Consider the following 24,119-nt stretch of genomic DNA (forward strand, 5'->3'; position numbering starts at 1 on the left):
AACCCCTAACAATATTCTTTATGAAAAAATATTCTTTAACATATATTCGATGCTACATCAAATTTAAGGACTTACCTGTCTCATAAGAGACTTCCTTTCATAACGATATAATTACATGATTTCCTGAAATTATTTTCTATTGCCACTCCGCCATTATTTAGCTGGGTGGCATGTCATTTATCTCTCAGACTTGGTTTCCTTACTAGTAAAATGAAAGGATTAGACCAGAGCTTCCCTATGGTTGGTATGAACTGTAAAATGCCATGTTTATGTATCTCCAAATGCAATAACAAGTCATGGTTCTACGGTTACAAGCAAGCAAAGGTAAAAAAAAAAAAGAAAAACTGTTCCAGCAGAAGTTACATAAATAATTATATTAGCTAGTCTCTCAAGGCATCAGTTTCCTAATACTCAGAGTAACTTAAAACACAAGGCAAGAAAAGTCCTACGGGCTGATGCGCTTCCTCTGCTTTCATTAAGTCCTCATAGACTTCTCCGCCTTCGTCTTCCCCATAAACACAGTCATAGAGACCTTCGTCATCTTCCACACGGGTTTCACTAAAACAAAAGGTACAAGATAAAGGTCATTTTCTATTACACAGCAAATGCAATAGCTACAAATAGCCCACTGGATTTTAGTTGAAAATCCAGAGAGGAAATAAAATGGAATTAGTCAAAAGGCTTACATTACAGCTCTGTCTCTATTAAGAACAAATGACGGACAACAGAATCCAGCAATGACGGCAGTGGTGGCTCATGCTCGCTGGGCGTTTGCCATGCAGAAGCACAGCAGTGATCACTCTGCACACATCATCCCACCCAGGTAGCCCAGGCCCAGCACTGTGTTATCAAGCAGGCATGATCACTGGATCAAACACAGAGGTAAGTAAGTTGAGGAAACAGAAGTGGTAACGCAGCTAGTCAATGGCTGAGTCAGGATTTAAAACGGAGTCTGTCTTACACTCTTTTAATCAGCCTATTGTAGTGCCTCCCATTTTTCCTATTTCAAGACCTCTGTTTCATCATCGGTATTAAAGGGCACAATATGGAGGAGAGAGGAGAGTTGGGGAGGATCTAACATTTTATAAATGGTCTTTTAAAAGCATCATCTTATGCAGGGTTATTACTTCCAAAATCTAATGCAGTGGTTTTCAAACAATGTGGCTTCAAGCCCACTTAGATGGTAGCCACAGGTCCCCATTCAACCAGATTCTGCTACTATCTGCTTTGTTTGTGTTATTTTAAGAGAAATGGTTTTAAAGCCACAAGGCATTCTTAAAAACCATTTAAAATTTTCAGTTGAAAATGATACCTACTTATAAAGCTTACATGAGCCCTTACACAGTGACTGATTGCCATATCTGCCCTAAACTTCACATGAGATTATAAACCCATTCAGACAGAGTAGAAACATCTGGTTCCACCCACCACATGTTCTGTAACTGCTCAAGTTTTTTCTTTCAGTTCAAGACTCCTAAAAATAGCTTCTATTAACTAATAATCCTAAATTGTGATTAATAAATTTACTTATGCTAGAAAGAAGCATTAATATCCCTCTGAAAAACAAATTCAGCTCCTTCAGTACTGCCAGCCCTCAGCATCCCTCTTGGTCCTGTGCAGATAAAACATTATTAACTGATATGTACAACAATAAAAATATTGTAACTGTGTCACTCTGGAACTTAGAGCATTTTTAAAAGCAGGATCACAGATAGTCTGTGTTTGTCATGCAAGATTATTTGGAGGCATTTGACAGGAATGAACTGTCAAACACCCAGAAGAAAGGATGGTACCTTAAGGGAGGGTAATGCGCTGGTAACAGAAGTTTTAGAAAACTGTGCTCTGAGAAAAATTCATTTTAGGGTTACCCATCTACCCATGTACCCGTCCAGCAGGACATTTACTAAGAGCCTACTGAGTGCCAGACTCTTCATGCTAAGAATACACAGATCAAGAAGAGACAAGGATTTTTCCATAGTCTAGTGTGGAGAATTACACATGAACACATAATTCTGTCTAAGTACAAGAAGAGAGATGGGGGCAGAATGCAGGAGCAGAGAGAAGAGTAAGAATAACTGACTAAGAAAGTCAGAGGAGGCTTCACAGACATTATTATATCTAAACTGTATTATATATTGAATGTATTTATCAATTTATTCAATAACTATTTGCTGAATAAATTTATGTCCCAGGAGATATGGCTGCAGATTAGGAAGACGTAGTTTCTGCCCTCAGGGATGACACATACCAAATGAGAAGAGGGGAAGAGCATTCCAGACAAAAGACACCAACACGTGCAAAGGCAGAGAGGTGTAAAAAGCCTGACAATGTGGTGTCCCACTCAGTGTGACAGAGTAAGTGAGGTGAGCCTCAGAGGGAAGAGCTGAAATCAACTTGTGAAGGGTCTTGTACCTTTACTGGGCACACGGGAATCAACAGGGAATTAAATATAGCGATAGTGTGGAGGGGGACAGGAAGACAGGCAGGGAGATCAGTAAGCCAAGAAATGAAATACTGTGGGTAAGAAATACTGAGAGCCATAACTGCGGTAACGGCCGGTAACAGAGAAACAGACTTAGGAGACCATCACGTAGGGCCAACCAGACCTGGTGAGAATCAGAATTAGGGAGAGGAAAAAGGAGTGAAGGATGCCTCTCAGCTTTCTGCTTTGGAAAACTGGGGAGATGGTGAGTCATTAAGCAGTTCCAAAGTTTCCATACTGAGGGACTTACGCAGGCAATCTAACCAGAGAACAGGGGGCAGTTAAATTGTTCTGAGCACTTTCTATAAAACATTAAAGGACAGAAAGGTCTGATGAGTTCATGAGAGAGCTGAGATAAGAAATGAAGGAACAGGTTCTGCATCAAAAGGAATCCTGTTCAGAAGACAGACTATAAAATCCATTTCCCTGGTAATCCTAATACCAGCATACCTGCCTTTGACCCTCTAATCCAACTCTGCCCACCCCAAAAAAATGCTCATCTTGAAGTTATCCTTTGACTGTTTCACATGAGGATAGAAGCACATACTGTATAAACTCACACACATTCTTCTCTAAGAATTGTAGGAGATACAACAATTAAAGCCCAAGCAACAAGATAAAAAATAAGCAAGCAGGACAATATCAAACAAAAAAAGCTTCTGTACATTAAAAGACACCATTAACAAAGTGAAAACATAGCCTAGAGATGGGGGAAAAAATTTGCAAAAAAATATAGCTGATAAGGGATTAATATCCAAATCATATCCAAAATCATAAATAACTCATACAATACAATGGCAAAAAGCTACCCAGTTAAAAAATGGGTAAAGGGTCTGAATTGACATTTCTCCAAAGAAGATATATAAATGGCTAGCAGGTACATGAAAAGATGCTCAACATCACCATTCATTACACAAAACCAATTAAAACCACAATGAGATAGCACCTCACACCTGTCAGAATGGCCATCAACAAAAAAAGAAAAGATAAATGCTGGCATGTATGTGGAGAAAGGGGAACTCTTGTACACTGTTGATGGGAATGTAAATTGGTGCAACCACTATGGAAAACAGTATGGAAGATCCTCAAAAAATTAAAAATAGAACTATTGTATGATCCAGCAATTCCACTTCTGAGAATATATCCAAAGGAAATGAAAACACTAACTCAAAAAGATATCTGTACCCAATGTTCATAGAAGCATTGCTTACAATAGCTAAGACATGGAAACAACCTAAGTGTCTATTAATGGATGACATTAATATACGTTATTCAGCCATAAAAAAAATGAGGAAGTCCTTCCATATTCAACAACAAGAATGGACCTTAAAGGCATTATGCTAAGTGAAATAAGTCAGAGAAACAAATACTTCATGATTTCACTTATTTGTGGAATCTTAAAAAAACCTCATAGAAAAAGAGATCAGACTTGTGCTTACCAGAAGTGGAAGGTGGGAAAGAATTGAAGGAAAGGTACACACTCCCAGTTATACAATAAATAAATACTAAAAATGTACTGTACTTCATGATGACTATAGCTGAAGATGCTGCATGATATACATGAAAGTTGTTAAGAGAGTAAATCTTAAGAGTTCTCATCATAAGGAAAATTATTTTTCCTCTTTCTTTTTTTTAATTGCATCTACATGAGATGATGGATATTAACCAAACCTATTGTAATCATTTCACAAATTACATAAATAAAACCATCATGCTGTATGCCTTAAACTTATACAGTGATGCATGTCAATTCTTTCTCAATAAAACTGGGAAGAAATTCTTTTTTAATTATAGGAGTGACATGCATGCATGTATGTGTGTATATATATATGCAGGCATGCGTACTTGCACACACACACACACACTCAAGATTGAGTTATAAGACGTTGGGTTTTTCTATTCAGGCCCTACTAAAGCAGCTTTTCTTGCTAACAGTTGGTCAATAACTTCTGATTTGCATAAAATAAATCCAGGGGTGGAGTGGGGGAACTGATCCTTCAAATGGTCAGCAGATCTGCAATAATCTAAGTTTTCCTGTGTCCAAGCCACCTAGGTATGGGCATGTCTGACACCTAGATCATAAAAGCAGGAAAAGCGAAGACATCTCATGCCCTCTCCATTCCACCCTGCTTCTGTTTCTCTCAAGCAGGAAGGGAATGGGTTACCTGAAGCAAGGAGCAAACCTGTGTCTGTCCCAGAGGCTTCCCTGTGGGCAAATTCACCAGTAAAAGTTCAAGGTAAGTATATGAGGCCGAAAATAGCATAACAGAGCTGAGACGACAAATCAAGCTGCCATTGCAAACTCAAAAGCAAACATTGCAGGTCCTCTACGTTTGGACCTACCACCAGATGGAGAGCTGAAGCTGACTGCAACTCAGAGGTGGTTTCTCAGAGAAGCAGTTCAGGAGCCGAGAGGTCCTCCAAACTTGGCTAGGAATGCATACACACAGGATCTATCCTGACATCAACAGAACAAGGCGGGGGAGTGGGGGGGTCAGGGGGAAGTGTGCAGGGAAGGGAGCTATAAAAATTAGTAGGTTAATGTGAAAATTGGTAGGACTTAAAAAAGAGCATCACTACAGTTCTAGAAATAATACATCCTTCCTGATGCTTCAAAGCATTTGATTGTGTTACTAGTAGCCTTACAGTCACTTTTTGAAGATGGTAACCAGCTCAATGGGATGATCAGCATCTACGTTGCTTAAGATCAGTGAGTCTGAGAAATTTTAAGAAGAGATAAGAAACTATTCTTAATGCACATTTGAAATACAAGACTTTGAGGCCCACCCAAAAAAATGCCACCTCCTCTGGGACGAGCTGTGGCTGGCCCCATTGCTGCTGTCAGCAACTTCAACTGAAGGTTCCTAGAGTGCCTCTGAGAGTCGATGTGGTGAGGAAGACCCTCCACTCTGGGATATGAACTGTCTCGGTTCAAATGCAAAGACTACTACACACAAGTTATATGATTTTCAGCAAGCTTCTTAGCTTTCCACAATTTGGTTTTGTCCTTTGTAAATTGTGATGGTAAGAATGACAACCTGGTGGTGTATCATAAGACAGTGTACAGTCAATGTTCAGCACAGAAACGGGTGCTCAGCAAGCTCCTGTGAACTGACTAGATAGCTCAGGCCTGAAGCATAGTGCCTGGAAAACAGTGGAGGCAGAATGCAGCTGTGGCTCACTCAGCAAACATTTGCTGAAGACCTACTACACACCAGACACTGTTTGAAGTCCTACGAAGACAGCCAAAAACACGGTGAAGTCCCTGAACTCACAAAGCTGACCTTCTAACGAGGAGACAGACAATAAATGAAGTAAGGATTGTCTCAGAAAGCAGTAAGTGCCATAAAAATACAGAACAAGGTGAAGGGGTGGTAGCAGTTTGCAGTTTTAGATGGGGTGGTCTGGAAGGCCAGTCTGTGGAGCAACATCTGAACCCAGACTTGACTGGAGAGGCATCAGCCACAAGGGCAACAGCAAGTATAAAGTTCCCAGAGCAAGAACAAGCTCAGTGTGTTGGTGTATTAGGATGGATACACACATGAATTTCCACAGGCTTTGACTTGCCCTTGGAGCATAATCTATTTCTTATTACAATTCTTTGCAAGCATGCCTGATCTTTGTCACCAGTTCCTTGACAGTTGAGGATCACGTTTTATATTTATTTGTAATCTGCATGAGCCACTCAATCAGCAGAAGATAATCAGCGGCAAGGACCTTTTGCCTCTCCTGACTACTAAATAATAAATCCCAAAAGGATTCTCTGATCAGAACAAACACCATCTAATGGAACTTCCCTAAATAACTCCAGCCCCCACTAATCTCGCCCTTCCTTGCTTCCAAAGCATGCACTCTCTGTCCTACAGCTCCAGTCGTAGAATTCTCTTTTTCTTTTTAAATGTTCCTTAGTTGTCCAATTACAGTTTTATTTACTACTTCTGTTAGACTGCTGAGAAACTTCCAAGCTTACTTCACTGTGGCACGTTTCTTTACTTGCCATGGGGACTTGCACAATATGGGGCATGCGACAAGCACTAAAAGCTGGAGGAAGTACATTTTCTTGAAGCGTTCCATCTCTAGTTCAAGGTTATGTCTAATATGTCTTAATCGTTAAGCCACTTCTCCCCATCAGAGAGCGACTTGAACATCCATGGTTAAATTCCACAAAAGATGTAAAACTTGGCAGTGGTTTGATTTTGCTCAAAATGTCCAACATACTCGATCAAATCCGGAAGGCCTTTGTAGATGTCTTCATTATTAACGCTTTCCTCTGTTGGAAAGGGCCTGGGAGGGAAGGAAAAAAATAAGTAAATAAAAGAACAAGGGTAAATAAGCAATAGCTAGGCTGGGCATTTTTCTCAATAAATGCATAAGCTCAACGGCTGCCTACACGGTCGGATCAGTCAACATGTTTAACACAGCGTCCTGGGCTTCTCCAAAGGGCCTGCCCTGTGGCTGTGTGTGGGGTTTCCCCCAGGAGGCTGTGGCACCTGCTACCCCAAATTACCTGCAGCAATTACTGCCGGTCACCATGAAGAGTTGTGGACATGCTTATATGCTTATGTGCTCATCTGACCTCCCACTGGCCACATGTCTGCAGGCTCACTGCAGCTTTCCCCCATCCCGCAAAGAAGCCCCGTGCCTTCAGCACCATCTCTTTTCACTTACAGACTCTGGTCTGATGGACAAATAATTCGGTGACCGCCATCCTTGCGTAGCTCAGGTTCCAAATGTAGTGAAGATTATTAGAAAACAAAATCACTGTGCCCTTTACATGTGATTATTGACTCTGCTATCCTTTTTCTACTCAGACTTTAAGGTACTGAAGCTGTATTTCTTATTTTCATTTATTGGACAAATGAGTCAACCAGACCTCGGGGAGCAGGGTGTTTTCTTTGTCTCCTGTTCAAAAAAATCACTTTAATTTACCCCTATTCCTAGCCATTGGCTTTCTTTTGTACCAGATGCTTCTAGGAACTTTTTTCATAACACCAACATAATGCCCTAAAATCATGTCTAACAAAATTGCATTAATTATACTGTAGTGCCAAAGGTCTGGTTCTTCCCTTACATGCAGCCAGAATGTCAGGTTTCATAAAGACAAGAGGGTGCATCAAAATAACACTAAAAAATACTAAATAAAGTATTAAAAAGAAGACTTTCACATTGGTTTATGAATTTGACACAAAGACATATGAGGTACCTATGATTTCCAAATAAATTAAAATGTGTGAGAAATGCCTAAGTCCCAAACTATTTTTTTTATACTTTTTACTATGCTCTTATACCAAATACAAGTCCATTGTAGAGGAATTTGAAAATATAGGTAAGAATAATTAAAAAGGAAAAAACCCTTTTGATGTATAGTCTTTCATAATCAAAAACACATAAACATATAAAAATAGAATCATGCTATTTCAAAATCTGTTTACATATAACAAATAAAATACATACTGATATGGAAAGATAATCATGTATCAAAGAGCAAATTACGAGGCATTGAATATTTATCCAGCCTACAGAGTAGTTGTGTACAAAGCCATGGCCCACTTCCAAAAAAGGGTCTGCATGGCGTCCTCCCTGAGGGATGGGCTGCCTGGCCACTGATGACCCTCCTGCAAGACATGTTTGGATCTCCTCCCTTAGAATCGGATGGGAGCTGGACAGAAAAAATGGAAGTGACAGAGGAAGAGACACAGGATCAAAGGACCCTATAATGGCTGGAGACTGAAGGATGAAGCCCTGAGCAAACAAGGTTAAAAGAAAAAAAAAAAGAAAGGGAATCCATTCCATTCCCATGTGGCCTGACTGTGTGGCCACTCCAAGTATTTTTTCTTTATTTCTAATGTTACTAACAATAAGCTTTGTGACTGATCTAACTTGAGTGTGTAACATTTTAAACAGAAAAGACCCAACTTGACATACAGTTACATGTCCATGCTTACTGACTGCATAATACTCCACTGCGTGGAGATGGCATTATTTATTTAACCAATTTACTTCTGGGTTTTTCAGTTGGTTACCAAACCTTCAGTACACATTCTGGTTCATATCATGGTGTACTTGTCTGTTTACTTCTAAACTCCTAAAAGGTGTGTGAGTTAGTCTGCAGGAAATAAATGTACTATAACAATTTATTTACTCATACATTTGTGTTTACTCTGATGAATCACATGTACAGAAATAGTGGAGAAAGCTTAAAAAAAAAAAGATCCTATCAGTAACAGTCACCAGTGAATTGAGAATAATATTTAGCCAATATGTTTTATTCAACACTATGAAGTTCTTCAAATGTGTATTGGACAGGCACTCTGCATGAATAAGACACGGTCCCCGAATTCAAAGTGCTTTGCAAACAGTGACCATTCAATAAGTAATCATTACCTTGAACTAATGGGGCACATGAACCACAGAGAGAAAAACCTTACCTGATTCCTGTGGCCAATGCTATAGGTGTGCGGGAAAGTCGCGATAATGTTTCTATAACCTGAAAAGAGAAGGAAGTGTTAATTGGGCATGTATTTCAGAAGAGATGAGTTTTCTTTCCCAAAATAATAGTTCTACAATCTAATATTAACAATGGCAGCAGGAAAGTACATTTGCAGATACCCACAAACTATAGAATGGGAAGAGCTATGACTGAGAAGTATAAACACCTGAGGTGCAGTTTTGTGCCTTTCTGTAACTTTATGACTCTAAGCAGAATACTGACCATCTGGTGAGCAGTTCAGTAAAATAAGGAGTTAGATGAGGTAACCCTAAAGGTCTCGTCTCTTCACCTCTACAGAATCTGAAAGACCCTAGAAAGCTGCCCTGTCCATAACGGCAGCCATCAGCCACAGGAGGCTATCCAAATTTAAATGAATTAAAATGTAAGAAACAAAAAATTAAATTCCCTTGTTGTACTAGCCCCATTTCAAGTGCTCGGTGGCCACCGGTTAGTGGTTATTGTATTGGACTACACAGACGTCAAACATTTCCAACATTATAGAGAGTTCTACTGGACAGCCCGGCTGTAAAACAAAAGTGTAAATGTTATACCCTCAGGCAAACTACTTAACTTCTCTGGGCTTCTAGTCTCTCATTAGGATATTGACTATAATAATAGATTATTATAAGAATTAAAAAGATAGATAGTACCTATAAAATATTTAAATGGTAGCTAGTCTTTATAATTGCCAACTTTAAGAAAATTGCTTTATTCTGAGTATTTTCAGAAAAAGAGCTTCCCAAATTGCCCTTGATTATCTGTATCTCTTTTCAAAGATTCCTTATGAAGATCTTCAGTCCCTAAACCCAAATGTGCTCTGCTATAGTTCTAGCATTAGTACCCAGCAATTTTACCCTTTCTTCCACTTTATACCTAAGATCATCTCTTTCAAAGACTTAGTGAGGAAGCCCAAGAACTAAAACAGATTTTTCTCATAAAGACTTTTTCTATGATAATAGACAAAATTTGTCCTCTCAAAACTAAACAAAACTTAAAAAGGTTCTACGATAAGGCCTATTTGGAATAAGGGGAAAAAAAGGGAGAAAAGGCAAAAATCTGTTTCTGAGTTAAGGTAATTTTCTAATTCTTCAGTTCAAAGATGGAAACATAAAAGTAAAGTCTCCTCCTATTCCATGAGGTCTCATAGGGGTATTAGCCAAGCACAGACTTCTCTCTTACCCTACTTCAGGAGGTACCATCCTGCTGTGCTTAGAAACTCACTGCCTAGAGCAGGAATACCTGGATAAGCCCTGGCTCACAAATTTTCAGCTAAGCTCACCTTCACTGGGCTCTACAACATGTGGATAACAAATAAGTACCTGCCTCATGGAGCTACTGAAAAAATTAAATGAGATGATACCCAAAAGCATCTTCAATGAGTCTGTAAGTTCGGAAGATCCTGCAAAAATAAGTTTATCAAAATAAACTGATTCAAAATAAAAACAATCATTTGCTAAAACTCCAAAATTACACATTACTGAAAGAGCAAGCTATGGAGGATTCTGGAATAATCTGTGGAATAATGTTCAGACTCATGAATTAACTATATTTTTAATTTTTAACATCAGCCTTATTCTGATGTGGCACTGTTTTCAAGCTAGGGGGTGAAATCTGCCTCTGATTCTATTTTACACTGTGACCTGCACATTGTCACTACCTAGTAAGAAGAAAAATAGCAACAGCATTACTATTCCTATGTATTTTACTACTGCTGTGTATTTCACTATATTTTAATAGGAATGTATTTTATGCTTTGGGGATATTTTCAATAATAATAATGATGTATCCACAAGATAAAGATGCCTTTTCCCACCAATAACCAGAGCTATCCCATTCATCCCCATGCAGACTGTAGTTTGATTGGTTTGTGTTAGTTGTCCACCAGAGGGAGCCAGAAGATAATATATTACTTTAGTCCTGCATTGAATGTGTTTTATAAAGAACAAATATTCCTGAAAATCAGCAACATGAAACCAACTCCTACTGTTTATTTAAAAGTACTAGTTATCGCCATTCAGTAATTGAAAAATAACAAAGATACACATTCAGTGGAAGAGAAAGATAGAAGATTAAAATGTCTCAAAGTGAACCTCTCAGGTTATCACTCAGCTTTGTGTCCATTTTATGGTACGTTGAGTCCATCCATTAATTCTAAATTAAGCCAAAGCAAATAAAGGCTTTTTAGTCAATGCAATGTTTTTAGAATGGTGTGTATTCTATAAAGGTAGAGTTTATCTGGCTTTGGATAGACAAGTGTATAAATTAATGCCAGATTCTCCTGCCATTAGAAACATTTTCTTTTGTAAATATTCTTGAATGGATATCTAAAGGCAGTAAGAAGACTTTTTACCTGAAACATTGATTTCTAATTTGTTACCTCAAAAGAATATGAAATTATTTGCAAGTTAATAGGCCAATAAACCAACACATAAATCCACATCGTGGATTTTCTTATGTTCATCCCTTGTTTGATAAGAAGAGTAGCATTTATAAATAAATGAAAATAATTCCAGGTAACATAAATAAATACTTAGTGAGAGGAGGGCAGGGCTTCTGCAGACCTGCTTTACAAGGATGGACTAGATCCCAGAATCTATGAAGGATCATTGAAAAACCTTAAAAAAGAAGATAGCAAGGTCAAAACTGCATTTTTATAAAATCAGTCAGCACAGTAAAGGACAGACCAGGGTAGGACCTGGGGTATAGAGGGACCAGTAGACCCATCTGGGGTGGGGGAAGGGGGAACAAGGTTTCCTCAATCATCCAGATGAGAAATGAGAAGTCTTAATGAAGCCAGCAGCAGAGATAGAAAAGAGGTAGAAACGTGAAATGTGATAAGGATGGTGGCTGATGCACGGTGGAGCCTAAGGGAAGAGAATTCAGTACCATATGCACAACATAAGAGAGCACAGAGGTAGCCAACCCCGCGCTGCCTACCTGAAAGCCTCTGGACGCTTCCAAGTAGGAGGCACTCATCTTTTCTATGTCCCTCTACATGGCTGACCACATACATCCTGAGCTCAACCAGGCTGTTCCCTCCTCAGCGCCTTCTCTGGACGTCTCCCACCTCTGGTCCATACCCTTTGTCCCCACAGGACTCTAGGCATAACTTTGCCCTATCATCTTATTTAAGAAATTATTTGCTGTTTAAAATATTTCAAAAGGACTCATGTTTATTCCGTCAAAATGAAATAATACAGTAATACACAGAAGTTGTCTCCCCCCATCTCTTCCACCTTCTGCCTAAAGGGAACCAGAGCTAAGAATATAATGTGACTTGGAGATCTTTTTCCTTTTCTTTATGATTATTATTTTCAGGTGCTGTGTTCCTTTTAGACTGTAAAGAAGTGCAAAGAGCAGCAAAAGTCAGGAAAAAGAACTAATAAAACCTAGCTAAACCCTAGAGCAAGAGCCACCCAGTTTTCGTAGAAACTGCCCGAAGCTAACACGCCTGCCCTAAGTTAGATAACCAGAGGTGGGCAGTAGCCTCGGGACATAACCCATGATAAGTCACGTAGACACGCTTGTGTGAGCTGGAGATTACGGGAAGCGGTTAGGTAACCGGGGCGTTCTCGTTTCAACTCCATTGGTTAAAATATAGAATATATAGAATGTGTTTTAAAATTATTGGTTGTAGAAATGCACGGGCTTTGGTGCAACGGCCGTCAAAACCCTATATAATCCCTACCTAAAGTTGCCTAGGGGTCGGCAGCTCGGACTCGGCCTGCGTGTCAGGGGAGGTGCTGTCGGCCCCAGCTAGCTGGCTGAATAAAGACTTTGCTTGGATTTACATCTCCGTGTCCGTGTGGTTTGCTCTCTGGGGAAACCCCGGAGTCCTGGACCCTAACATTTCGGGGGCTCGTACGGGATCCGAGCGGCTTCCCTGAGAACAAAGGACAGCTGGAGGCAAGGTCTAATTGTCCGGATGGGGCAGTGTAATTCAAGGGTCGCCCCCTCGTGTCTGCATAAACCCATTATAAAGCGGGAGTCGCCATCCTGTGTATGGTCTCGGGTTAGCGACCCCGAGTGAGGAAGTCCGGGTTGGTAGTCCCGGCCCCCAGGTTAGCAACCCTGGGTGAAGTCCAGGTAACCAATCCTGGCCCTGGGGTCCGAGTGACTCGGCCTTGGGAAGGCAAGTCCGATCGGCAGGAACCTGGCGCCCGAGGAGGAAAATATCGAGCTCGTCACCCTGTGGCAGTCCGAGTGGACGCCTTTCGGGAGAATCACGAGAGTTTTTGAGGATCCTGAAAGTGGTGAGTGTGGTGCGCACCAGAGTGAGAGAAGGACTGGTCCGAGCGAGTGCGATCAGATGTGGTGTGTGTGTTTAGTGTTATTGTTGCTTGTTTTATTGTGTTTTGGTTTATATTTCTTTCTGCGCTTTTCATTTTAAGTTTCCCCTATTCTGAGGTTCTCCTGTTCTTTCCGTTCCTCCTTTCTGCCACTAAATCATTCCCCGCGGGCATGGGTCGGGCAATTAAGAGCCATTAGGGCACCCGCCGCTAGAAGACTCCCATGACAGGATAAGGGGGTCACAGCCGTGAATCCCAGATAAATTCGCATCCCCCGCAGAAGAAAAAAAACTGTGCCACGACAGGCACCCGTTCACAAGCACATACACCAGTCATCTTGTTTTAAGTGGCATCTCTATCCTTCACCTTTGTCTTCCTCACTATGGGCCAAACTCAGGCTGCTCCTAAAGGTCTGATCCTTTCTCATTTTCCGAAGGTCAAGGAACAGGCCTTAAATATGGGTCTTAGCATCAAGAAAGGTAAGCTCGACACCCTTTGCTCGGCCAAGTGGTCTTCCTTTGGAGTAGGCTGGCCGATGCAGGGGTCTCTTTCCTTGGACCTTATCAGCAAAGTCAAAGCCATTATCTCCCAGCCAGACCCTGAGGGCCACCCCGACCAACTTCCCTATATTCTTGTCTGGGAAAATTTGGCCGAGAATCCCCCTTCCTGGCTGAGGCCCTTTTTGGTGGGGAAACCTCACACCGACCCACTAAAGACCTCCGTCCTAGTTGCCTGGGAAGATTTAAAGCCCTCTGATCGCAGGGCCAGAACCCTAAGTGCGCCGCCCGTTCTCCTGGACAGTTCTCCCCTCTACACCCCTCTGCCAATTGAGCGGCCACCCCCATATGCAGCTCCGAGGGAGGAATGGGGTGAAGCCACCGGGGGGGTAGAAAACGAGGTTGAGGAGCCCAGCAGGGACCAGGCGGCCACAGCTTCTCCAGATTCTTCAGCAAGAGAAGACAGGAGGCCAGGGAGAGTGGGAGGAATGCAGTTAAGGCCTCGGGGGGCCAGGGAACAAGAAGGGGAGGCTCCCTCCTCCACCTCAGAAGGAGCAGTGCCAGTCCTGCCTGTGCATGCCATCGGTGCAGGCAGTCCGGACAGAGCTCAACAATATCAGTACTGGCCTTTTTCATCTAGTGACCTCTATAATTGGAGGACTCAGAACCCTCCCTTCCCGGAGGACCCCAAGTGTCTTATAGGTCTGGTGGAGTCCATTATGTTTACCCATTGTCCCACATGGGACGACTGCCAGCAATTGCTCCGCACCCTCTTCACAACGGAAGAGCGAGAGCGTATCCTCAATGAGGCCAGGAAAAATGTCCTCGGAGAAAATGGAAGACCCACTACCCTCCAGCCCATCATCGACGAGGCGTTCTCACTTGCGCACCCGAATTGGGACTTCGGGACTGCAGAAGGTAGGGAGCATCTCCGGGTCTACCGCCAGACTTTGATGAGTGGTTTCCAGGCGGCCGCCAGGCGGCCCACTAACCTGGCTAAGGTAAAAACTATTGTTCAGGGGGAAATGGAAAGCCCGGCCACGTATCTGGAAAGGCTGTTTGATGCTTACAGGCAATATACCCCCATAAACCCAGAAGCAGAGGAACATAGATCAGCTGTAGTCCTTTCATTCATCAACCAGGCAGCCCCCAATATCCGGAGGAAACTCCACAAGCGGGATGACCTGGGGGAAATATCTATTAGAGAAATGCTGCAGCAAGCGGAGAAGGTCTTCAATGCTAGGGAAACTCCAGAAGACAGAGAGGAAAGGCTGAGGAAAGAGAAATGGATAATGCAGGAGAAAAATAGGAAAGAAGACAGAGAATTTCAGAGGAGGGAGAATAAGAAGCAGAGGGAGGAGATGGCCAGGATATTCCTGGCCGGGGTGAAGGAGAGCCCTAGATCACCTCGAAGAATGGGGCCCCGCCAATCCCGACTAGGACGAGATCAATGCGCCCTGTGTAAGAGATATGGGCATTGGAAGAGGGAGTGCCCCAAAAGGAGGGAACAAGGCGGAGGGAACCCCATTAAGACCCTACACCTAGGAGAGGAGAATTGACGGGGACGGGACTTGGCACCCCTCCCCGAGTCCTGGGTAACCCTGTGCGTGGAGGGGACTCCCACTGGGTTCATGGTAGGTATTGGGGCACAGTATTCAGTTCTCAACCAAGCCCAAGCCCATGGTCCCCTAAACCCAGGACGCACAAGTATAGTCCAAGGAGCAACAGGGTCCAAGAGATGTGCCTGGACTACTAACAGAAAAGTGGACCTAGGAAGGCATCAGGTCGCTCACTCATTTCTGGTTGTACCCAAGAGCCCCGCACCGTTGCTGGGCAGAGACTTACTAACCAAGGTCGGGGCGCACATCCATTTTGAACCCGAGGGGATAAAGATCATGGACAAAGAAGGGCAGCCCTTACAACTGGTACATGTGTTGACTCTATCCCTGGCCGATGAACATCACCTGTTTCAGGTGGATCAAGAAGAGGGGGGCCAGGGAGAACAGGGAGAAATTGACTTTTGGTTGCAGAGGTTCCCTTCCGCATGGGCCGAAACCGGAGGAATCGGTCTCGCCAAACATCTGCCCCCAGTTGTTGTTCAACTCAAAGCCGCGGCCCTGCCCATCCGAGTCTGGCAGTATCCAATACCGGAAGAGGCTAGGAAAGGGATAGCACCCCATATCCACAGACTGTTGGAGACAGGAATCCTTAAACCCTGCCAATCCGCATGGAATACGCCCCTGCTTCCAGTAAGGAAGCCTGGCAGTGGGGATTATAGACTGGTGCAGGACTTGCGAAAGGTCAATGAGAGAATAGAAGACATCCACCCTACAGTGCCCAACCCTTACACCCTACTCAGCCACCTGCCACCCTCACATGTGTGGTATACTACTCTGGACCTGAAAGATGCCTTCTTCAGTATCCCACTCTCTGAAGTTAGTCAGCCTTTGTTTGCCTTTGAGTGGCAGGAACCAGGGGGAGGAAGAAATGGGCAACTTACCTGGACTAGACTGCCACAGGGCTTCAAGAACTCTCCCACCTTATTCAATGAAGCCCTAAGCCAGGACCTGGAGCCCTTTCGCAGGAGCCACCCCCGCGTGACACTGCTGCAGTATGTGGATGACCTGTTGCTGGCCACAGAAACCCATGAGGAGTGCAAACAGGCCACAGGGAACTTGTTGGCTGAACTAGGCGAACTGGGATAGCGAGCCAGCGCCAAGAAAGCCCACATCTGTCAAAGGTCAGTGATCTACCTGGGGTACAAAATATCTAATGGAGCCAGGTGGCTAACGCAGGCCATGAAACAAACTATCCTGACTATCCCCATCCCTTCCTCACCCCGGGGAGTGAGGGAATTTCTTGGCTCAGCCGGGTTCTGCAGCTGGATTCCAGGATACGCAGAAATAGCCCGACCGCTATATGAGGCGACCAAAGAAGGGCTGGGCTGGCAATGGAGTCAGGAACAACAAGAGGCTTTTGACAGACTGAAAGAAGCTCTCCTCTGGGCCCCCGCCCTATCTCTGCCAGACCCAGAAAAACCCTTCATCCTGTTTGTAGATGAAAAGAAGGGAGTGGCTAAAGGAGTCCTGGCTCAGCAGCTGGGCCCGTGGAAGAGACCTGTGGCCTATTTGTCCAAGTGGCTGGACCCAGTGGCCTCTGGGTGGCCACCTTGTCTGCGTATCCTAGCAGCCATCACTCTACTAGTGAAAGAGGCAGACAAGCTGACTTTTGGCCAGAACCTGAGGGTAACAACCCCACATACTGTAGAGGGGATCCTCAGGCATCCTCCAGGAAAATGGATGACGAATACAAGACTCACCCACTACCAAGGGCTCCTAATAGATTCTCCACGAATTGTCTTCTCTGACTCGGTGACCCTAAATCCTGCCACCCTTCTGCCGGACCCAGATCTGTCAACCCCCATCCATGACTGTAGAGACATCCTTTCCAAAATTATACAGGTGCGAGCAGACCTGAAAGACACACTGTTATCGAACCGTGAGCTAAATTGGTACACAGATGGGAGCAGCTTTGTGCAGGAAGGGGTCAGGAGAGCAGGGGCAGCGGTAGTGACCCACGAAGGGGAAGTTGTCTGGAGCGCAGCTCTGCCCCCTGGCACCTCAGCACAGAAGGCGGAACTTACTGCTCTCACTGAGGCCCTGAAAAGAGCCGAAGGCAAGCGGGCCAACATCTACACAGATAGCAGGTATGCTTTTGGCACTGTCCACGTCCACGGTGCCATCTACCGAGAAAGAGGATTCCGTTCCGCGGAAGGAAAGGAACTGAGGAATCTACAAGAAGTCCAAAGACTACTAGCCGCTATCAAAAAACCAAAGGCGGTAGCAGTTATACATGTACCGGGCCACCAACCAAAGAAGACACCTGAGGCCATCGGCAACAACCATGCTGATGCGGAAGCTAGGAGGGCGGCCCTCTCGGACTCCCTTATACTTGCAGCCCTCGAGATACCCATACCTGAACTGCCGGCCCTGCCACCCAAACCTGAGTATTCCCCTCATGACCTTGAGTGGATTAGGAAACAAGTCTTGGGGAAAGTGTTTGGGGAAGGAAATTGGGGTAGGGACCAAGAAGGTAGATTGATTCTGCCAGAAGCATTAGGACAGTATATGCTTGCTAATCTGCATAAGTCCACCCATCTAGGCTGGAAAAAGCTGATCAGCCTTTTCCAGTCTGCACAGTTGGTGTTTCCCCACCAGAATGAGGCAGCTCGTCAGATCACGAAAGAATGTAGTAGCTGTGCAATGCTAAGACCAGCCCCAAGAGAGCTGCACCTGGCAGGTACTCGGGAAAGGGGGAGGGCTCCAGGGAGGAATTGGGAAATAGACTTCACCGAAGTAAAACCAGGGAAGTATGGATATAAGTATTTGCTGGTTATGGTGGATACCTTCTCGGGGTGGGTGGAGGCTTTCCCAACCAAGCATGAGACCAGCCAGGTGGTAGCAAAAAAAAATAATTGAAGAGATAGTCCCCAGATATGGGGTCCCTGAAGCCATAGGTTCCAATAACGGCCCGGCTTTCATTAGCAAAGTCCTGCAGGGACTAGCCCTGGCTTTGGGGGTGGATTGGAAGTTACATTGTGCTTACAACCCACAAAGCTCTGGGCAGGTAGAGAGAATGAATCGGACCTTGAAGGAGACCCTTTCTAAATTGGTATTGGAGACTGGCGGGGACTGGGTGACCCTCCTTCCCTTAGCCATCTTCCGCACTCAGAACTCCCCCTATGTACATAGTTTAACTCCATTTGAGATAATGTATGGGGCCCCTCCACCCATAACTCGGCGAGTGCAGCTTCCCGGTGCAGAGGACCCGGCCCCTGACTATCTGAATGTGTTGCAAGCTCTTGCTAAAGTGCAGCAGGAAATCTGGCCCCTGATCAGAGCATATTACAAGGGCGGGAAAATTCCGAGCCTGGAACATGGCATAGTCCCAGGGGATATGGTATGGGTCAAGAGACACCAAGTGAGGACTCTTGAGCCCAGGTGGAAGGGACCTTATGTTGTATTGTTTACCACCCCCACTGCTCTCAAGGTTGATGGTATCGCTCCCTGGGTGCATCACACCCACATTCGGAAGGTCCTGCCTCATAAAGATCCAGGCACCCGCAAGGAAGAGTGGAAGGTGCAGCAGCATCCTGCGAATCCCCTAAAACTACACCTAAGCCGAAGATGAAGGGGATCCTGCTGATAAGCACCTTAATATGGACCTTCAAGGGAACCACGCTCGAAGGCACCAACCCCCCTCAGCCATGGGACCTGACCTGGATGCTGGTTAACGGTGCAACTGGGGAGGTCATCAGTACCACAGAACACACTGCGCCACTCGGAACCTGGTGGCCTGACCTGTTTTTCTGCCTTCGACGGATCAACCAAGGTTACCGAACCCTTTGGGGGCAGCCCAACGTCCCTCAAAACTTGGCTCGCTCCCATGGATTTTATGTTTGCCCAGAAGCAGGTAAAGGAGAGTCATGTGGGTGGGGGCCCTTCTGGTGTGCCAACATAGGGGACTGTGTGACCTCGAACGATGGGGATCAGAGTCGGCCAGTTACAAAAAAGAATGCTGTCAAATTTTCTTATGTCAACCAGGGCATCCCTCGTCACATGCCTATGGACAAGGCTTGTGACCGAAGGGACCAGGATTGGGTACGAATTCAATTCACCGAGACGGGCAAAAAGACTGAGGTATTGCGTTGGATAAAAGGACTAAAATGGGGGATAAAGTACTATAAATATGGGGGACATGGGGAACATGAAGGCTCAATCCTCACCATCAAATTAGCCGTGTCAACTCCCAGCACCGCCGTAGGTCCCAACCCGGTTATACATCCCCAGACACCTTTGATCCAGGACAAGGGCCTGGGCCAAAGGGACGAGAAAATGTCGACCGGACGTACGCCTGCGCCTCACGCCCGGCTCAGCTCCCCGAGGGGCGCCCTGGCGGGCACCGACGACCACATCCACCGGCCAACTGCCGGAACACATGCCCCGGACCCACCTGTAGTAGTAGCCGGGGCCGTAGCCGTAATAGCCATGGGACAAGTCATCGGAGCCGCCATAGCCTGGCCCATAGCCCTGCTGGTAGCCGTAGCCCTGGTTCCAGTAGGTGCTGTAGCCCTGATTCCAGAGCCCACAAGAGGACCGGGTCTGGGTCCCTCCGGGTCAGATAACCCCATGTGGGAAATGGTGCAGGCAGTAGCAGAGACTCTTAACCACACCACTCCCTCCCTCACCGATCCCTGTTGGCTATGCTACCCAGGTTCACCCCCCTTCTATGAGGCAATCGGGATAAATGGCTCCTACACTATCAGCAACTCCCATCCCACTTACTGGGACGGGAAACCGTGGGGACTTAAGATCGTTCAGGTTTCAGTCGCTGGTACGTGTGTAGGCAGTCTCGACGGCCCAGGGCCAGTTATGCTCTTCCTACGCTTACACCACGTGGGAGCAGGAAAAGTGGATTATACCCTCCTCGGGCTGGTGGCTCTGCTCAAAGACAGGCCTCACTCCGGCCCTATCCACCTCTGTGTTCAATGCTAACAGTGAGTTTTGTGTGCTGGTGGCCATTCTACCTCGCCTAATGTATCATTCTCATGAATCTCTCCTTTCTTATTGGGAAGAAAGGCCGAACTCCCACCGGAGCAAGAGGGAGGTTGTTACCGCCCTGACCATTGGGACCCTCTTCTCCCTAGGGATAGCAGGGGCAGGCACTGGGGTCACAGCCCTTGTAACTCGGGAAAAAGGGCTCACAGCCCTGAGGCTGGCAGTCGACAGGGACCTAGAACAACTCCGACAGTCAATATCAGACCTGGAGCAATCCCTCACCTCCTTGTCAGAGGTGGTCCTACAAAACCGAAGGGGCCTGGACCTCTTGTTTTTAAAGGAAGGTGGACTGTGTGCAGCCCTAAAGGAAGAGTGCTGTTTCTATGTAGATAAGACAGGTGCAGTCAGAGATTCCTTAGCCAAACTAAAAACGGATCTAGAGAAGAGGCGTAAAGAATATGAAAGTAATGAAAGCTGGTTTGAGTCTTGGTTCAAATACAAGCCTTGGTTCGCTACCCTCCTCTCGGCCATTGCGGGGCCATTAGTCATCCTGTTGTTGTTGCTTACAATCGGTCTGTGCATAATAAACAGGCTGCTTAGGTTTGTACGGGAAAGGGTTAACACCGTCCAACTTCTAGTCCTTCATCAAAAGTATCAGGCCCTAGGTGCCACTGTGGAAGATTCCTCAGTCTGATCAACAAAAGGGGGGAATGTAAAGAAGTGCAAAGAGCAGCAAAAGTCAGGAAAAAGAACTAATAAAACCTAGCTAAACCCTAGAGCAAGAGCCACCCAGTTTTCGTAGAAACTGCCCGAAGCTAACACGCCTGCCCTAAGTTAGATAACCAGAGGTGGGCAGTAGCCTCGGGACATAACCCGTGATAAGTCACGAAGACATGCTTGTGTGAGCTGGAGATTACGGGGAGCGGTTAGGTAACCGGGGCATTCTCGTTTCAACTCCATTGGTTAAAATATAGAATATATAGAATGTGTTTTAAAATTATTGGTTGTAGAAATGCACGGGCTTTGGTGAAACGGCTGTCAAAACCCTATATAATCCCTACCTAAAGTTGCCTAGGGGTCGGCAGCTCGGACTCAGCCTGCGTGTCAGGGGAGGTGCTGTCGGCCCCAGCTAGCTGGCTGAATAAAGACTTTGCTTGGATTTACATCTCCATGTCCGTGTGGTTTGCTCTCTGGGGAAACCCCGGAGTCCTGGACCCTAACAAGACAGATTTGTCCGCGACATGCTTCTATCATTTAACAATGTATCACAGTCAGTTGTGTCACATAGACGTAACTGTCTGCGTTCATTTCAAAGTGGCATAACATTCCAGCATATAACACGATGACTTAGCCGTTCTTCCTCCAAGCGCCCAAAATGGGCTCTTTCAACATTTTGCTACCAGAACAATGCTGCAATTACCATCCGTGGCAAGTATTTTTTCAGTTGTGTGCAGGAATTTCTATAGGAAAGATTCGTAAATGGAATGACAAGGTCAAAAAAAAAGACCATTGCTCTTCACAAAGTCTGCACAGACCTTACACCCCTGAGGAGTGTATCAGAACATAACAAGGCATTCTAATGACCTGTTTATTTCTCTGCCACCAGACAATGGAAAATACCTTCAGGCAGGGCAACCAGATTGTTTCTCGCTCTTCTGTTCCCATCACCTAGCTCACAAACAGTCCCGTAACAACTACTTAACACAAAAATTTTTGTTGCTCAAACAAATAAATGACTAATACTTACCTTGCAAAACTGTTGTGAAACAATATGTGTAAAAATATGTAAAGAGCTCAGACTGGCACAAGTGGGGAATGAATGAATAATTGAAAAAGAAGCCCATTATGAAAATTAAATATTAAGTGTAAAAAAGAGTTGCCTATCTCCTCAAACCTAGAGACAACATAAAGAGTAGCAAACCCTCCCATCAAAAATTTTCCCCTAATGATGATTTTTATTTAGTTTGAGCTCTTTATTTTTACCTTCCCCATTAGTCAGTTTAAAAACTGTGAAATAAAAAAGTTTTCAGGAAGAGAATGGCAACACTGTATGCTAATAAAGCTACCCATTTTAACTACTCACTTCATGAGATCTTCTGGCATATTCTCACTCTCTGCTTATCAGGCACATTAGTGCTTTTGCAATTGTCATTTGTAATTAAAACAAGTCATCCTTGAAGCAGTTACTTTGTGAGGTCTTGAGCTAAGGAAGCTATGGCCGGTGGTAGAGAATAAGTGGAGGCCCAGCACACAGGTCTGCCAAAAAGTAATGATTAATTATGGATTTATCGCCTTGAGTTCTCTGTTCTTAAGTTTACCTCTTAACTCTCTCCCTGACCCAATGGGAATGGATATTAAGATTCTGGAACAGGGAGCTGGATTCAGTGGGAGTTCCTGGGGAAGTGATCTCACAGGGAGGTTGGCTCTGCAAGGGCACTCAGAGGGCTGCCGGCTGGAGCCCCAAGTGCAAAACAAGCTTACACTTCCAGAAGGGTCCACAGCATCCCCGGGCATGAAGTTACCATGTAGCAGCAGAAGCTGGGGCAGGGATGCTGCATCAGGTTCCCGCATGCTCAGAGCAAGTAACCTGTGGGGCCGTGGAGGAAAACCCAAGTCCCAGAGGACACAATCGGGAGTGTGGGCTCGGTGCTAGCTAAGTAAGATGGAAGCACAGGCCTGTCAACTAGAGCATGTGCAGCCCAAAGCAAGTCCAGAGGCCACTGTAACCCAGGCACCCCAGACACCACATTCTCTGACAACAAGGCCTAATGCTAAACCTGACCAGATGGCGAATTTCAGATTAGCAATATACTTCACCTTAACTCTCCTAGGAAACCAACAGAACTAATTATATTAATTTTCTTTGTTATTGTAATTTCACACAGCAAATTTCCCAGTTGGGATACACTGCAGCTTAGTTTCATATCTAGCAATATGTTTTAGATATTTCCTAAAACAACTGGTTGTTGCTTTGGATATCGTCCGATGCCATATAAAATGTTTCTAGCACCTCCTCTACGGGCAAAGCAAAGGAGTAAGCCAGATAAGATGAACTAAACTTAATTTCCATATCAAGAATGATAGAATCCAGACAGAGGGACCACCTTTTTGAATAAGCCCACCCACCATCTCAGAGAGACCTACCTACGTGTCATCTTACCTAGGCTAAAAGCATCCTCCAGAGGACACGTCAGCAAGCCCTGATCCCTCCCCTCCAAGAGCCCGCCAAAGCCCTGGCCATAAAAAGCCTCTTAGCCTGTAAGACACCTTCTTTGTTCTGCTGGCCAGGACAGAGGGGTCCCTCTCAGGTTTAGCAATAAACCTGCTTGGACTGTTGAGTTCACATCCCCTCTTTTCCTTTCAAAGATTATGGGAAATGAATATACACTGTTCAAAAGATTAGACTATCCATATAGGTTAAGTGGGTCCAAATTATAGTTCGTGCAGGCAATCGTAATGATCATAAATACAAGGATTATTTGTACTTACTATTTTTGAGATTTCAAAAATAAAGCTTATTTATTTTTTAATAAACTTAGAGAAAAAGAACCTCCCTTTAGAAAAGTCATACGGTTAGAAGCACAAACTTAAGACTCAGGTTTTCTAGGTCCACCTCTCACTAGCTGGGTGGCAGGTAGTCATGCAGATGCTCTGTGCCTCAGTTCCCTTCCTATAAGCCTGCATCTATGAAATGCACATAGAAGAACATCCTATACTTGCTGCTGCTATTTCCTATGCCATCATTGTTGGTAAAGTAAGATTTGGTCTTTGCAGAACACTTCAGAAAATAAAATGTGATGTCTA

The 24,119-nt window shown here is 44.6% G+C and overlaps 1 protein-coding gene across 5 annotated transcripts in view; it reads right to left on the reverse strand.

The window, feature by feature from the left end:
* Nucleotides 1–24,119, reverse strand: part of VAV3 (vav guanine nucleotide exchange factor 3) — a 390,975-nt gene that overhangs the window by 203,723 nt on the left and 163,133 nt on the right. For all 5 annotated transcript variants that reach the window (XM_057500482.1, XM_057500481.1, XM_036895319.2 and 2 more), the window contains 3 exons: nucleotides 8,911–8,969; nucleotides 6,701–6,766; nucleotides 450–558 (listed from right to left, as the gene is read on the reverse strand). In XM_057500482.1, the coding sequence (XP_057356465.1) occupies nucleotides 450–558; nucleotides 6,701–6,766; nucleotides 8,911–8,969 (234 nt within the window). The remainder of the gene's footprint in view (nucleotides 1–449; nucleotides 559–6,700; nucleotides 6,767–8,910; nucleotides 8,970–24,119) is intronic.

This window comes from Manis pentadactyla, chromosome 4 (genome assembly GCF_030020395.1).
Source record: "Manis pentadactyla isolate mManPen7 chromosome 4, mManPen7.hap1, whole genome shotgun sequence".
NCBI classification, from domain to species: Eukaryota; Metazoa; Chordata; class Mammalia; order Pholidota; family Manidae; genus Manis; species Manis pentadactyla.